A 17403-nucleotide genomic window follows, 5' to 3' on the forward strand; every position below is an offset into this window, starting at 1 on the left:
TATTGGAACATCCTCAAAAGAGAGTAACTCCCTGCTGCAGTCACTATCAACTGCCAGTGGCTCCACAGTAAGACTGGGCTGTGGATGTCTATACAGGGCCCCACTGCTGCTGCGGACCTGTGTTAGCCATGTCTTATGCAGAGGACAGCATTCTACAGCACTCTTGCCACCCATCAGCTTTGTTCTTTCTGTTTCCTTGTCCACTGTCCTTAAATATTAGGGAATTATGGGTGGTGTTTTCTTATATAGTTATTTTCAGAAAGATACTCTTCAAATCTAAAGATCTTAGGGCATGAGAAGGTTGACTTAAAACAATCTGTTGTTCTCCAGTCAGACAAATTGTTTTGGAGGGTTCTGGTATTTGGTATTTGCATTTTATTTTTCTTTATTCTTGAGACTTTCATGCATGCACTGTCCACTGTCCTTAAATATTAGGGAATTATGGGTGGTGGTTGATACAGATGTTCAGGGCTGGAGCTCAGGTTTGGTTTCTACAAATAATAAGGACTTGTCTATATTCTTCCTTTAAGGAAAGGTCTTAGAAGTTTCATGATTTAAAGCTTTATTCTCTTTAATATGTTCTTTAATATTTGAAACAGGATTCAGTTGGGGAACAATGAAGAAGATGAAGAAGTAAACGCACTGCAGTTGAGCTTTCTCACCTGGGTTGAAGACGACACTTTCCTGGCTATAAGCTACAGTCACTCCAGCTCACAGTCCATTATTCACCATTTGACTGTGGCCCATTCTGAGGTGGATGAGGAGCAAGGCCAGCTGGATGTCAGGTATCATGGTCCATCCCTGTATTCAGTTTGTTGAATTGGAAATGCAGTTACACATTGTGCAGGATTAGGGAAAAGGAGCAGCTTGTTAGACAAAGCAAGAGGCCTAGATGTAGTTTTGAGCCATGTTTAAACAATAAATCAAACTGTTCAACAAGTAGTGAAAAGGAGTGTAAACACTGCCAGGTAGGCAAAACAGTGTAAGTTGTGATAAACATTATAATTAGTTTTAATAGGTAATCACTGTGGTCAAGTCTCATGGCCAATATATTAAAGAAAGTTTATCTACAGAATACATCTATTTTTAAGTAGTGACATTAAACATGTTGCTTGTCTTCTCCGTGTGTGGCTTCATTTGCCACTAGAAAGCCTGTTTCTTTTCTGGTTCCTCATTCCCTAGGCCTGAGCATGTTTGAATCATGACCTTGTCTGGGTCACATAACAGTATCAGACTACTGAAGAGACTTCTTTGTCATGCAAGCCCTGAGGTGTAGTAGAGAAAGTTTCTGGCAAGCTTCTAGAGTGTTACAGGCTTCCAGTGGAAGACTGACTGTTTAGTCTTATGCCCACATCCATTTGTAAAGTTTATGTTTGTTTATGGTGTGTAGTGTGTGTGTGCATCATGTATATGTGGTGCTCATGAAGGCCAGAGGAGGGCTTTAGATTTCCTGGAACTGGAGTTAGAGATGGTTTTGATCAACCATTTGGGTGCTGGGAACCGAACCTAGGTAGGTCCTCTGGAATACCATCTAGTGCTCTAAACCTCTGCATTATCTCTCCAACACCCCTCAATCTTCTTACTTATATAGATTTGAGACAAAGTTTCACTAAATAGCCCAGGCTGGCATTTAATTCACTTTGTAGCCCAGGCTCCTCTGGAACTTGGAACCTTCTTGCTTCTGGTTTCTAAGTAGCTGAGCAATTCTAGGCCCACCAGGCATAGCTGATGCAGTTATATGTGAAGGCAAGCAGTAAACTATAGTACATTATAAGGAAGAGCCCTCTGTGTAGGAGTGCTGTTCCCACAGCTAGGCTAGCTTACCGGCTCTGGAAGATTATGATAGTAACGGTAACCTTCTCCATCTCTGTCGCTATCTGTGTGTGCAAATATATGTATTCCATTGACATAGGCAGTGTGTCTCCAAAGGATAGTGATAGCTTTCACTATAGCAAAAGCAGAGCAATTTCTCTTTTTTTTTTTTAAAAAAAGATTATCTCTTATACTTACCTCTCTGCTATTTTTATTTTGTTTTTTTTTTTTTTTGCTTTAGTTCGTCTGTGACAGTGGATGGAGTCGTCATTGGTTTATGTTGCTGTTCTAAGACCAAGTCATCAGCAGTACAGCTGGCTGATGGCCAGGTGCTCAAGTACCTTTGGGGTGAGGATCAGAGTTTTAGGAAAAGAGACTTATAAATAAATAATTCTTGAGACTGTATACTTGTGAATATCTTGTCAACACAACCTGATTATTGGGGATTTTTTATTTTCAACTATTTTTAGTTCTCTTCCTCTTTTCCCTCCTCCTCCCCCCTCCTTTTATTTACTTATTTATTGAAGTCCACTGACTGCATATGAGAGAAAATGTGCAATGCTTGTCTTCACAAAGCTGAGTGACTTCACTTGATTGTTGGTTGTTTTTGCTTGCTTGTCACACCAGCGTTGCAGCCCAGGGCTCCATGCACGCTCGGCAAGCACTGTATAATTGAGTTGCACCTCCACCCAGTGGCTAAGCCTTCTAATTACCTATGATGCTATGCCACAGAGTAGGTTGGCAGGTGTAATCAGCTCCTGATTGGAGCATCCTAGTGAGTGTAGAGTAATCCAAATCTCAGTCAAGGTGTTTGGTGCATTCTGGTGTTGGTTTTTCTTTTGGTGGGTTTGGTGGGGATGTTGTTCATTTTGTTTTCTTTTTAGTGCTTAACAGGAAAGCGCTTATGTGCTATTTTTGTAAACTAAATTTGTTAATCTTACAACAGAGTCACCTTCTCTGGCTGTGGAACCCTGGAAGAACTCTGAAGGAATTCCTGTTCGATTTGTTCATCCATGCACACAGATGGAAGTAGCCACGATTGGAGGAGAGGTGAATAGACACAGGGCAGGGAAACTCATCGTGGAGAACAGTTAGTGAGTGAGGGCACTGGGTAGAAAAGTGTGGGTCTTGGAACTGGACCTGGGTCTCCACTACAGGAAGTTATCTTCTTTTCTTGCCCTCAGGCTTCTTTATTGAGAAAAGGGAAAAATCAGTCTTGAGAGCTCAGGAGAGAATTAAGGGAGATAATACATGTAATTGGCAAATCTCACCTCGAGTTTATAGAATACTCAAAACCTTATGAAATACCTCATGATGAAAACACCCAGTCTGAAGAGTAATATTTGACAGGTTGTCATCACAAATATTAGAGTTTATACTTGAGCTGAGTTATAGGATACAGCAGTCAGAAAACAAAGCAAGTTTTAGTTTCTTTTCAGTTGCTATGGTAAGACTCCATGACCAAAGAAACTTACAAAAGAAAATAGTTAATTCAGAAGCTCACAAGTGCAGAGGGTGATAGAATCCATGACTATGATGGTGGGGGTATGGCAGTAGGCTGTCAGGCATGGTGCTGGACAGTAGCAGAGAGCTTATATCCTGGGACAACCACCAAACTGGGAATAGCCTTGGCTTGGAAACTGCAAACCTGCCCCCACTGACACACCTTTTCAAACAAGGCCACACCTCCTAGTCCTCTGAAACAGTTCCACCAACTGAGGAGACCCTCGAGACCCGCCACACCTTTTACTATAGATAGTTGAGTGACGGCAAGGAGCAGTGTGTGGTGGTAGCAAACAGTGCAGTGTTTGGGGCTAACTAGAGCCTGATAGTTATGATAGCGGCTGTTCCAGAAAGCCTCTCGGAGGGAGTGGTGTGTGTGCTGAACATGAAGAGGAAGCTGCTCCTAGAAAGGGAGAGTGGCCCTAGGAGAAGGTACTAGAAACTCCTGAGTTTAGAAAGATGGGCAGAGTAGGCTTGGGGCAGCACACAGAAGATGCTGCAGGCCACAGCCATCTGTTGTACATCGTGGCTCAGGGTCCCCGCCTTGAGCCCTGAACTGTGGTTTTTGCTGTTCTTCCCACTTGAGGTGGCGCAGAATAGAGGGGATGACTGTCCCAACCAGGAGTATATTTATACTGTTTAGCAAGACTCTTCACTTGGCGTAGGTGAACAGAGATGTTGGGAGTGACAAGAAATAAGCACTGCTTTGTAGTGAGAGTTTTGGTTTCTTTAAAAACTCAGTTCTATTATGTGAGTCTGATTTTGATTTAATCCCAGGTGTGGGATATGGGGCTGGTTGAGTTTGTCCCCAGCAGCCAGCTATGATTGTCTCATGCTCTTGGGGGAGTGTGTTTTTTCCAGCTGCAAATTGTTTAATTCTGGGAACTCTGGAAAGGGTATAAATGGGGAAGCGTCCAGTGGGGCTGTGGATGCTGTTGCTCTCTCTGTTGTTGCTGCTGATCGTTCTGCTGTGTGTTTGCTGGATTGTTATTGCTTGGTTGCTGGATATTGAGACAACAAAGATTGGACTTGCCCCTAGGCACCTGATGCCCTAATCAGCAAGTTTATACCCATTTTCCCTCTCTTTCTCTCCAATCTGGTGTTGGGTTGGAAGGGATTAGGGTGGAATAAGGGTTGGTACAGTGGTAGATAAATAGAACCCAAAAAAGCATGTCATCACTACCTTTAATCTTTTTAATCTGGTAATTAAGTGGGAACTCCCTTCCTGCCTCCCAAAAGAGGTAAATCTATTGATTTTTTTTTTTTTTTTAAATCATCAGAGAGATGTGTTCATCATGTTCAATATGTGATTCCTGCTGCCTAGAGAAGTAGGCGGGAGCTGAATGGGTATAGAATGGGAAGATCAGCAGACTTTTAGGGTGAAGTCAAAGAAGCGAATGAAATAGACAAGATAAGATAGAGTGGCTTGCTTGTTTGAATGGTGGTGCATTCACTGTGTGAGGCTTATTACAGAGGCTTAGGGAATCAACACTACAACTGTACAGTAAAGACCATAGATAGGTTTAAGACCTTGTGAATTGAGTTGCTTATAATTTCATGTTCATTTCTTTGCAGGAATGTGTCATTGGTCTGACTGACAGGTGTCGCTTTTTTATCAATGACACTGAGGTATGTAGGCTTGGTTTGGGTTTATCTTTCTCACAGTAATGCTTCCGAGTATGATAGCTGACTTCCCGTGGGCCTCTTGCCTGTTGCAGGTCGCATCAAATATCACGTCATTTGCTGTGTGTGATGACTTTCTACTGGTGACAACCCATTCCCACACCTGCCAGGGTTTCTCCCTAAGCGGTGCCTCACTTAAAAGTAAGCTCTCCTATACAAAATGGAGGTATCTCCGGTGTCTTGAATTCTTGATGATTTTAAATTCTTCACCTACTTTGGCTGTTTACCACAGAGTCCTAGGCTCATTTATTAGGATCTTTCTTTGATCCAGTATTTTTTTGAGATTTGTTCTTTTCACAGTGTATGGGTGTATGTGCAGAGGTGTGCCAGCACCTTAGGTGGGTATGTGCCTGTGGGTGCAGGCATCCTTGGGAGCTGGAATTAGAGGCAGCTGAGAGCTGCCCAATATAAGTATTAGGAACTGAGCTTGCATCCTCTGGAAGAGCAGTACACACCATTAACCCTTGAACCACCACCTCTTTAGCCCTCTCAGTATTGACTTTTTTCTAAATCATTCTGTTTCAGTTACCAGACACTCCACAAAGAAAATTCTAACATAAGTAACACATTCTAAAAAATTCTTCATGAAATTTTATTATACAGCTCATGTGCTCGAACTTCCTTGAAATGGATTTTCTCATTGCTCAACTGCCATTGTACTTCTGGATGCCATCTTGTTGCTTGTAGTCCATTAGCACTGATATATATAACATATCTCCACCCACTCAGTGAACTGTATTCTAAAAGGCCAGTTTATTTTCTTTGCTGCTGACTTGGGAACAGGAACTCTTTCTGCCATTAGTATGACTAATGTTAAGGTAATGCTAAGAAATAGAAAAGGTTTTCCAAGGCTAGAGAGGTGGCTCAGCGGTTAAGAGCACTGACTGCTCTTCCAGAGGTCCTGAGTTCAATTCCCAGCAACCACATGGTGGCTCACAACCATCTGTAATGGGCATCCGATGTCCTCTTCTGGTGTGTCTGGAGGCAGTAATAGTGTGCTCACATACATAAAACAATAAATCTTTAAAAAAAAAAAAAGGGATAGAAAGGTTCTCCAATCCCTGTATTCCCTAATTGCTTAAGAAGCTGTGTGTGTGAATGTGTGTGAGTACTCTGTAAAGAGAGGGTCCTTTCCAGGAGTGAGATTACTAGAGGCTGAATGGGAGAGCAAAGGAACTTTATGTGAACTGAGTTTCAGATACTAGGCAGCTACTACTGCAGTTGATGGAGCATGGTTTCCTGTGGTCGTTCTCTAGCCTTGGCCTTATTTTTAGTGCTACAGGCAGCTCTGAGTGGCAGTCATGAGGCCAGTGGAGAAATTCTGCGGAAAGTGGAAAGGGGTTCCCGGATCGTCACAGTTGTTCCCCAGGACACAAAGCTTATACTACAGGTAAGCCGACTCTTCAGACTTTCAGCTCACCACCAGACAGACTACTTATAGGCTGCATTTTAGGCTCTTCTGTACTTTTCAGCCATTTAGTATAGTCCTCCTTTCTTGGCTATCTGTTGGTTTTATGCAAAGGAGCATTGATTGACACAGACTCTGACCAATAAGATTTAAAGGGAAACTTACTTAAAAGTTAAGATAAATATCGAACGCAAGTGGATTCTGCTAATTGTTCATTTTATACCATTGTGGTGGTTCAAGAAAAGTTAAGTGGAGCTGTGCCTCCTGCTGCTTAAATGATTTCCAGTTGATCAAAGATGCTTGGTTTTATTTTGAGATGCCGAGGGGAAACTTGGAGGTTGTTCATCATCGGGCCTTGGTCTTGGCACAGATTCGGAAGTGGCTGGACAAGTAAGTACTTATTCTCTGTGTGACTATAACTGTGTATGTGTAAGGACATATAACTATACATTTTAGCAGGAAAATAATGCTTCACCTGTTATTTTTTTTCTTCCTGTAATTTCAGAGTGAAAGTCAGAACTTGTTTGTTATTTGGAGTGTAATTGGATGATAGCCATTCTGTGTTGTAATGAAAATATTTCATTACAGGGAACGTAGATTTTAATGGAATGTGTTTTTTATCCATTTTTCCTGTCCTCACAGACTTATGTTTAAAGAAGCATTTGAATGCATGAGGAAACTGAGAATTAACCTCAATCTGATTCATGACCATAACCCCAAGGTACACTTTGCGTCTGACCAGTCCTCGAGCTCCTTTCTTTTTTTTTTTTTTTTTGGTTTTTAGAGACAGGGTTTCTCTGTATAGCCCTGGCTGTCCTGGAACTCACTCTGTAGACCAGGCTGGCCTCGAACTCAGAAATCCGCCTGCCTCTGCCTCCCAAGTGCTGGGATTAAAGGCGTGCGCCACCACCGCCCAGCAATTCGAGCTCCTTTCTTGCGTGAATGTCATCTAAGTTAAAATGCTTGTATACTTTCTTTGATAGGTGTTTCTCGAAAATGTGGAAACCTTCATAAAACAGATCGATTCTGTAAATCATATAAACTTGTTTTTCACAGAACTTAGGTAAGTATTTTGATAACTCATGATTATCACGTTTTAATTATTGTCTCTTACTGATAAAGAAATAGCTAAAGAACAAACATCTTTTTGAATAAAATCATTGTATCACTGAGGGCACACGAGGGTTTTTCCTCTAGTTCTTTAACAACATCAGATTTTTGTTTTTGTTTTTGCTTTATTTTATTTTTTTTCTTTTTCATGACAAGGTTTCTCTGTGTAGCCCTGGCTGTTCTATAGGCTGGCCTTGAACTCAGACATCGCCCTGCATCTGCCTCACAAGTATTGGGATTAAAGGTTTTTGCCAGTATGCCCAGCTATAGCATCAATCTTAAAACTGAGTTTTAAAGTTCTGATCCTGAATTGTTAATTTGACTTGCTTTCAGATTTCCCCATAAAGCTGTTCTTCTCATGAGACTGGAATCAAATATGGTCCTTTCTCTGGTGATTTTTCTTCAACTTTTTAAAGATAGGAAAACACTGACTGTTCGAAACTTGTACTGACCCCCAGGTTCTGTAGTTCCTGTTGTCCTGTGTGTGCTTTTATTGCTAACCATGACCCATCCTCTTCCTGTTTTAGACAGATGTTAAAGTTGGAGACAGCAGTTCTTTAGCTCTAGAAGTCCCCTTGTATAGATAGCATTAGCTAAAGCACTCTCTTAGTATGGGGTAGTTAACTGCTACAGAATGTGTAGTACTCTGTCCAGTGAGTTTCGGCCCCTGTTTACACATTATGTAATCCAAACCCTATCATGTCACACAGTGAGAGTTCTCTCACATCCATTCTCTGTTAGTGCTTACATCACCACATAACTCAACCAGGATGGATTTATTGTGGTGTGATTGCGGCTGCTTTGACTTGCTGTGTACACTGCTGTGCAAATACACCACCCTTTCTTCATTCTCTGATTACTTGGACACCTTGGTTGTACCCTGCTTTAGGCTAATCTGAGCAGAATTATGAACATGATTCAGTCATTCTTTGGTGGATATGTTTGATTCCTCACTATTTGAATAACTTAATTTTCCAGGTCCCTTTTTATTTATTGTTTCACAAACATGCCCAGTATGTATTAGTATTTGGAGCCCTACACTGTTTGGTAAAGTGATCTGTTCATATACTGTGGTTCTTAGGGAAGAAGATGTCACAAAGACCATGTACCCTCCCCCGATTACCAAGAGTGTCCAAGTGTCCACACATCCTGATGGGAAGAAACTTGACCTCATCTGTGACGCGATGAGAGCAGCCATGGAGAACATCAATCCTCGAAAGTGGGTGCTGTGTGTTGTTGGCGTACACATCCCAGGATGTGGAGATGTCTGTCCTGTGTATTAGTCTTGTCATTCCGGTTTTCACTTACTACCTCAGGTTCTGCCTGTCAATACTCACATCTCATGTGAAGAAAACCACTCCGGAACTGGAAATTGTGCTGCAGAAGGTACAGGAACTTCAAGGTAGAGACCTGCACGAGACACTTGCCTGACTCAGCCTGACTCAGCCTTCATTGTTGGCAGATGGCCATTACTGTGTCATTGCCACTTCATGGAATGAACTTGCCCTCTTTGCTCACCATATTCAAATGTGAAGATTTTAAGTGCTAAGCATTTATGAATGAATCAAAAGCCTATGTTCATCTTGTATCCCAGTCTATCAGAGTCTGTGGAGTTTCCTCCAAGTGATTCTGTTTTGATGTTCTTTTCTTTTCTTCTTTTTTCTTCTCCTCTCCCCACACCCCTTTGGTTTTGTTTTGGCAAAGTCTCCTGTAGCCCACTGTGGCCTCAGACTCACTATGTAGCTACAGATGACCTTGAAGTTCTGGTCCTCCGCTTGAGTGCTGGAATTATCGGGAGCACACCCCCACAGCTGGTTTTATATGGCAGTGGGAATCAGTCCCACAGCTTCATGTGTACTAGACAAACACTCGACTGACTGAGCTCCGCCTCCTGTTCTTTCTTAAACTCCAACAGGAAATCTTCCCTTTGATCCTGAGAGTGTGAGTGTAGAGGAGGCTTTGAAATACCTGCTGCTCCTGGTGGATGTTAATGAATTATTTAATCATTCTCTTGGGACCTATGACTTTAATTTAGTCCTCATGGTAGCTGAGAAGTCACAAAAGGTATGTAGAGTTGAGACTTTTGCAACATTTTGAAATTTCTCAGTGGTGCTTTATCTAGTGTTACAAGTGGATGCAGATCTGAGTCTCCAGGACTGGAATTGCTAATCCCCATGGTCTGTATTGTTCTGTGTGTATCCACTTGTCTTTGAGACAAGTGCTGACCTGGAACTCGCTAACTAGGTTGGCTAGCTGGCCAGCAGGCCTCAGGGGTCTGACCATGGGCTATTTCCCAATGCCAGAATATCAGGCCCATGCCACCATGCCTGACTTTATATGTGGGTTCTGAGGATCTAACTAAAGGTTCTTGTGCTTACAGTAAGCTATATCCCTGGCCCAGAAAGCTGCTCTTTAGGAAGAAGACTCAGCTTGCTAGGCATGGTACAGAGCAGGAGGTGGTAGGGCCTATAGGCTTGGATCCAACTCAGTACATTTTTACCTTCGTTTTGATGTGTGCTCTACATTCTGGCATATAAACCGCGTCATCAAGGACACTGAGAGCTAGGTTTGGCTCTCTTAGGGGAGACTTAGGTTCACTGTTGACTGTCGCTTTGACTATAGGTTGTTGTTTTTCTTGTCAGCATGTGTGTAAGGAGCTGAGGCTGTTGTGAGATGTAGAGGTTAGTCATTATTCCAAGTTTAATTAAACTAATACCCAAATATGAGCTCTTTTTTTACCAAAACTTTGATTTGATGTATTATATGATATATAATTGATGTATAAATATAATACACATTTAAAATTATGCTGCTCTATGCTTATTGCCTTGATTATAATTTATATTCTTTAAATATTACAAGTAATAACTTTTTTCCTAGGATCCTAAAGAATATCTTCCATTTCTGAATACACTTAAGAAAATGGAAACTAATTACCAGCGGTTCACCATAGACAAGTACTTGAAACGATATGAAAAGGCCCTTGGACACCTCAGCAAGTGTGGTAAGGGTTTTTTGTTGTTGTTGTTATTTAATTTGGATTGTTTATTTTTTGTTGTTGTTTTTCAAGACAGTGTGTTGTGCATGTTTGGCATTGGCTGTCCTCAGAGATGGCCTGCCTCTGCCTCTTGCACCTGCCTCTGCCTCCTGAGTGCTGGGATTAAAGGTTGTGCCACCGCCTGGCTTGTGGTAAATTTTTATTACTACTTTTAGTGTTCATTACTGCTTCAAGTCTTCTTTGAAACTAGACTATAAGATAAGATACAAAAAGTTCTACATTAATGTCGCTTAGGAAACATAGATGTAAGTAAAAGTCATTATACTTCCAAAATGTGATTTTTTTTTTTCAGGACCTGAGTATTTCACAGAATGCTTAAATTTGATAAAAGATAAAAACTTGTATAAAGAAGCTCTGAAGTTATATCGGCCAGACTCACCACAGTACCAGGTATGTGGTGGGTTAAATGAGGCCCCCGATTTTGCTTTGGACATTAGTCAGGAAGTGAGGACATCTTGAGTCCAAACACTGTCCTTTGGCTTCTAGGGTTGTCCTATGACCCATCAGCCTCATCTTAAACTTGTTAGGAGAAAATTAGCCAGGGCAGCAGTGCTTCAAGAGTTCCAGAGGTTGGTCGGTTTATGTCAATAGCTTTAGGTTTTCTTATGTACCATGTACTGTGCTGCAAAGTCAGTGGATTATCTCCTCCTCCCTGTGGCCTGACCCAGGTTACAGATGAGGCCACAGCTTGCATAAAGGTCCAGAGCTGCCCAGTGGCTTGCCTAGGGCACTGAGTCCAGGCTCTGTGACCACCGTGGCCATCCACTCATCACTCTTCTGCATGCCACCCTCATTACCATTTTGGTTTGTCTGCAAATCGCACACACATTCTTACAGTTTGCTTCCTAGTGCTACGATAAAACACGGGGCAAAAGCAGCCTGAGGAGGAAGGGGAGAAACTTGGAAGCAGGAAGTGAAGCAGGGACAGTGGAGGAATGCTGCTGACTGGCTTGCTCTGTGGCTCACCTTCAGCTCCTGCCTTACATAGCCTGTGCTGACATACCCAGTGGTTCCTTCTACAGATAGCTCTTAGCAATCAAGGAAATGCCACCCTGACAGCCTCAGGATACTCTAATGAAGGCAGTTCCTCAATTAAGATTTTCTCTTTCAGGTGCTTTGACAACCAAGGGTGGCTAACAAACATGTCTCTCTGTGTTCTAGTCTCTGCCAGTTGCTTATTACTGTTATTATTATATCATTATTCTTATTTATGTATATGTGCCTGCTTTCCTGTTTTTGCACTGGGTTCATTCAGGTGCCCACAGAGGCCAGAAAGGGGTGTTGGCTCCCCTGACACCTGCCTGATAAGGTGTTAGGAACTGAACATGGTTCTCTGAAAAAGCCTCAAGTGCTCTCATCCTCTGAGGCATCTCTCCAACCCCCCAGCCAGCTTCTTCAGTACCACTCTCTCGCTTTCTCCATATGCCCAGTTAACTGTAGAGTGTTTCCCAGATGGGTTGAATAATGACCTGCCAGCTCTTTATTGTATTCTTTCTTGAGTCCACCTGTCCATGGACATTACCAGTCTCCCATGAAAGCCATTCTTAGATGAGGGGCTAGATAAAGTGCTAATTTGCTACTTTGTCTCTGCCAGGCTCTGGCTTCCGGATGGGCAGGGACTGGGTTGTACTCCTGTATCTCTGCTTCACCCCAAGCTGCCTCAGAGCCTGGTTTTCTCTCCTTCCCTCAGCCTCAGTAACATTAACCTCATCATTACTCCTAAATCTACTGTGTACACTCTTGTCACAAAACCCTTGTGCCTGCTCTCTCCTGACTGTTCACATAGTTCATTCCCTTATAGCCTTCAGAGGTGGCAAACTTAGCGTTTCTCCATCATTTATCTTCCTCTGCCATTTGTTATAGACCATGCTGTGTTAGCCATGTAGGCAAAGGTTTAATGCACTGGTTTTAGATTGTGTGTGTGTGTGTGTGTGTGTGTGTGTGTGTGTGTGTGTGTGTGTGGTGGGGCAGAGTGGCTGTTACTCCTACCACCTAGAATAATGCATATGTAGTACTCAGTCTATGCTGAATATGTAAATACTATGTCTTCAGAAAGGGTTTGTGTAGGAAAAGGAAGGGGCCTAAGAGTGGTAGCTAAAGTTGCCCACACTGGAAATAGAAAGAACTACTACCACACATTTCTTTATCAGACCTCCCTCCGTATCTTGTCACAGGCGGTCAGCGTGGCTTATGGCGAGCACCTGATGCAGGAGCACCTGTACGAGCCAGCAGGGCTTGTGTTTGCCCGCTGTGGGGCCCAGGAGAAGGCACTTGAAGCGTTTTTGGCTTGTGGCAGCTGGCAGCAAGCCCTCTGTGTGGCTGCCCAGCTTCAGATGGCCAAAGACAAGGTGGCTGGCCTTGCTAGAACTCTGGCAGGTAAGCAGGGCCATTTTCTGTTCATTCTTCAAAAGGTTTGTGTTTGTTGCTTTGTTTGCTAATTTTGTAAATACATTTAGGGCAACATTCCTGAGACAGACTCATTTTAGCTCTTTAAAGAGAGCAAGAGCCCCATTGCTACAAGCACCTCCAAATGTCCTGGCATATTACAGCAGTTTACTTCTCTGACCTGCCTGTGCTGGGTGTCTGGCTTTGTAGGCCCTTAAAATGAGATTGTGGCTGCAAATGTCCTTGAAGTTACACTCTGTTGTCTAGTCCACCTTACTCACTGACCCTTTGATATTATGGCCATATCTAACAGTGTGGCTGTGTTGGCTCTTTAAGAAGGTAAAGATGAAGTTTTGGTGTAGCCAATATATGGTTGAAAATATATATATATGTAATAGCAGTTGCCAGAACTGATGTGGACAAGACCACAGGTACAAGCAGAAAGCAGAGGCTGCTGAGTGGCTTGGGGATGAGGGATTTCCTGAAGTGTCGGCTAGGCTAGCACTTCTGACCTCTGAGAGTAGTGTTACAGGGCTGGTAATGACCAATGAGGTAATCTCTCTGACACAGGTGGCAGGTGGTAGGTGCTTAGTGAATACGATGTCTTGGAAAGAGCATAATGGGCTGTCCCACGTATGTGCAGCAAGCACTCACTTTGAACCTGGCCTTATTGGGTTTTGACCTAGTCAGGGAAGCCCGTGGGCTGTGCCAACATGCATTTGTTTTGTTACTCACCATGGATACCTGGTAAAAATCTATCCTAAGGCAGGAAGGGGTTAGTGCCTGAAACACTGTTCTATTCTCAGAGGTCAGAAGTCCTGTGATTAATTTAGATTCCTTTACTAGGCAGACTAGCAGTCCCCTGTAGTCTCAGGGGGGCCACAGCTGAACATTTTCTGCTTCAGCCTGACCAGGTAGGGTACACAGCTAGGCTGGATAGGAGGGGTGTGCTTCATGCTGTGTAATATCCCTGTGTCCTCACAAACACCCAGAAGCTTTTAGGCTGGAGCATTGTAGGGACAGAAGTGGAAGCTAGTTTCCTTTTGCTGCCAAGTCCTTGTTGCTGTCTTTTCAGGAAAGCTGGTGGAGCAGAGGAAACACAGTGAGGCAGCCACAGTCCTGGAACAGTATGCCCAGGTGAGCTCCTCCCGTGACACCACATCAGCAAGAGAATCTCCCATACCTGCTGTTGGTGAAAACTGAAGGAATCCTGCTAATGGTTAGCTCTTGATGCGGAGTTAATTATAAAGGATCCATTTGCTGGCTTGCCCTGAAAATCTCAGTCTGGTGTGTCTAACCCTGCATCCAAATCTGAAAACCCTCAAAATCTGCAGTGTTTGAGAACTGAAAGGGATGCCACAGATATGAAATCCTGTTCCTGCCCATGGGACAGGTTATATTCAGAGTGTAGGGCATGGGGTGTGCATAGGAAATACAAATGAGTTACTTGCTTAAACTTCTCTTCTGTTCCCCAAGATAATGAATGCATTGTATATGTGTAAATATTGTAAAATCTGAAAAGAAAAACCCAAGTTCTTGAGGTCCTAAGCTCATATACCTTTTGTGCTGTAGTGTTTGCTAGTGACCTGACTCAGTAGAAAGCAAACTCAACTTCCTATGTTAACTTTGGCAAAGAAGTAGTGAGCCTGGGCAGGACAAGTGGCTGAGGTGCCAGGTTTTCCCTGCAATCCCTCAGTTCCTCGCTGACCCTTACAGGGTCCTCCTGGCTGGTGTGCCCCACCCCTGCCCTACACTCTCTAGCACAGGGCTCTGACTGCTCTTTCGTATATTGTCCAACCATTTTGGTTACCCATTCTCTTTGTATATTGGGTTTCAGCCACAAATGAATGAAAAAAGGAAGGAAAGGCCGTGACTGCTCCTAGGTATGATGGAGGAAAATGTTTAGTGAAGATGTGGGAGAGCATAGCCAGAGGCAGTGACATCCAGGACAGGCCAGAGTGGACATAACCAGAAGATGAGTTGTGCCCTGCGAGACGAGTGGGGAGGGATCCAGGTGCACTGGCTAGAAGCCCAGTGTTGCCAAGAGAGTCTGTAACCAAAGTGGTTGGATTATATAGGGAAGAGAGCCTAGCCCCCTAGGCTGAAGAATTTAGGGTAAGAGGCAGAGTATGGCAGCCAGGGGGAACCCTGCAGCAGGTAGAGATGGGAATTGTAGGGAGAACCTCGTCTACAGGTCTGCTTTTGATGTTAAGTAGGCACCTCTGCCATTTGTACCAGTTTGAAACTTAACAATTAGAAGATAGTTCATTAAGCAGTGGGCGCTGTCTTGCCTTTTATTACCCTTCTGTATATTAAAAACGTTTCTTTTTTAACCAAGGCAGCTTGTAGGTTTCCAGTGTCTTGGTGGATTATATGTGAAAATTTGGTAGAATTACAAAATTCTACCAAATGTATTATGAAAGTATTAAGGCTGCACTGATACTGACCACAGGCTGCTGGGACACAGGCACACAGTGGGTAGACAGACACCAAGGATTGCTGCTGTGTTCCGCTTTGGCTTTTTGTGTTGTTGTTATTGTTATTGTTGTTGTTGTTGGTGGTGGTGGTGTTTTTGAGACAGTTTCTCTGAGCAGCCTTGGCTGTGCTTGAACTCACTCTGCAGAACAGGTTGGCCTTGAACTCACAGAGATTAAAGGTGTTACACCTCCGTCACCAGTTCAGTTTTGACCTTTTGAATGAGAAGACTTTTCTCGTTTTGTTTGTTTCTACACATGTATGCATGCAAATGCACGTGTGTGCACCTACTTGGCAATCAGAGGACAACTTTCAGGGTGTTCTTCTCTCTTTCCACAGTGGGTCCCTGGGGAACACAATAAGGTGGACAGGCTTATGAGGAAAGTAGCATTATTGTTCATTTGTTTTTTCATTCATTCATTCATTTAGTCTTGAAACAAGGTCTCAGCATACCCTATGCTGGCCTTGAGTTCCTGATTCTCGTGCCTCTAACTCCAAAGTGCTGGGATTACAAGCATAAACCACTGCACCTGACTTATGAGAGTTTTATAGTTGTCACTGCTTGTATTAGGGTTCTTGAGAGAAATAGGACCAATAGAATGAATATATATTAAAAGGAAAGGACAGGAAGAGCCGCACTCAGTATGATCTGCGTAGTCTGCAGTGGCTGTCTTCATATGGAGAGGCTGAGAACCACTAGCTGCTCAGTCTACAAGGCGGGCGCACTGCAGGGCTGGAGGCTTCAGTTCATGCTGGAAGACTGAAGGACTGGGTTCTGATAGCAGTGAAGGGACGCAGCAGCAGCAATCTGGTGGATGAACTCGCCAGCAGGACACAAAGCCCAGCAGACAAAAATCAAAGCTTTCCCCTCCTACTTTCTTTAGTCTGGGCTGTCACCAGAAGGTGCTGTCCATGTGTAGGGTTGGGCTTCCTACTTTACATGACCAGATCTACAAAACCCTCATAGCTGTGCCAGTTGCTTATCTTCAGTTAGAGCCCAGCTTCAGTCAAGCTGGTAATCAAGGCTAATTCCTACACTGGTAGACATATTTAAGACAAAAAATTGTACTGTTAGAACATTTCAAGGTCTGTCATGGGTTAAGACGGAAACATGATAATTTGTATTTTAGAAGATACTGTAAGAAACCACGTTGATGCGGGGAGCTGGAGAGATGGCTCACCCCCATGGCAGTTCACAACTCCAGTTCCAGGGCTCCTGTACCCTTTTCTGGCCTCCATGGACACTTGGCATGCATGTGGTGCACAGACATATATGCAGGCAAACCATCCATAGAGATGAGATTAAGTAATAGCATTTATAAAACAAGAGAAGAAAGTGTGTTGGGTGATTGAGCTGAAATATCAACTCAAAACCTTGCCTAAGAGTGTAGAGAGCTTAGAGGAAGGTTCCTACTGAGATGCACCTCACTTTCCCTTGGACCTGCCTGCACCAGGCATGTTAGCTGTGGCTCCATAACAGTTTACTGTGCATACAAGGCAGCCAGCCGCTCACAGCAGATACTTACTGCTTCACCATCTGGGCAAAAAGATGAGAAGTACTTAACTTGCAGCTTAAAATCACCAATTTCAAACTTAATTTCCCTCTCTAGATTTTTTGGGTTTTGTTTGCTTTAATTTATGTGTGTGTGTATGTTTCTGTGTGAGTTAATACACCTGTGTGTATGCTTGGGTGCTTGGCCGGGCCAGAGAAGGGCCTTAGGTATCCTTTGTTACTCTGCTTTCTTTTGTATCTGAATCTGGAGTTCACTCCTTAGCTCAGCTGGAAGCCAGCATGCCTCATGGTCTTCCCCTGTCTGCCCACTCAGGGCTGGGTTTTATAAGTTTGTGGGACCGTCTAGCTTGTCAGCTCTTGTGCTTGTGGGGCAAGCCCCCTCCCCCACTGATGCATCTCCAGCGCCTCCATTTCTAGCTTAAGCAAATGCTAATGCCCTGCTTGTCCTCACACACT

The 17403-nt window shown here is 43.4% G+C and overlaps 1 protein-coding gene across 2 annotated transcripts in view; it reads left to right on the forward strand.

The window, feature by feature from the left end:
* Elp1 (elongator acetyltransferase complex subunit 1) overlaps positions 1 to 17403 on the forward strand; it is a 52761-nt gene that overhangs the window by 21072 nt on the left and 14286 nt on the right. For both annotated transcript variants that reach the window (XM_085839277.1, XM_085839276.1), the window contains exons 14-29: positions 600 to 785; positions 2054 to 2160; positions 2759 to 2862; positions 4891 to 4944; positions 5034 to 5139; positions 6273 to 6388; positions 6723 to 6796; positions 7049 to 7127; positions 7390 to 7469; positions 8598 to 8735; positions 8833 to 8918; positions 9432 to 9580; positions 10397 to 10520; positions 10867 to 10964; positions 12749 to 12950; positions 14035 to 14096. In XM_085839277.1, coding sequence (XP_085695403.1) covers positions 600 to 785; positions 2054 to 2160; positions 2759 to 2862; positions 4891 to 4944; positions 5034 to 5139; positions 6273 to 6388; positions 6723 to 6796; positions 7049 to 7127; positions 7390 to 7469; positions 8598 to 8735; positions 8833 to 8918; positions 9432 to 9580; positions 10397 to 10520; positions 10867 to 10964; positions 12749 to 12950; positions 14035 to 14096 — 1765 coding nt within the window. The remainder of the gene's footprint in view (positions 1 to 599; positions 786 to 2053; positions 2161 to 2758; positions 2863 to 4890; positions 4945 to 5033; positions 5140 to 6272; positions 6389 to 6722; positions 6797 to 7048; positions 7128 to 7389; positions 7470 to 8597; positions 8736 to 8832; positions 8919 to 9431; positions 9581 to 10396; positions 10521 to 10866; positions 10965 to 12748; positions 12951 to 14034; positions 14097 to 17403) is intronic.

Source organism: Mus caroli, unplaced genomic scaffold (genome assembly GCF_978045245.1).
Source record: "Mus caroli unplaced genomic scaffold, Mus_caroli_1 scaffold_6, whole genome shotgun sequence".
NCBI classification, from domain to species: domain Eukaryota; kingdom Metazoa; phylum Chordata; class Mammalia; order Rodentia; family Muridae; genus Mus; species Mus caroli.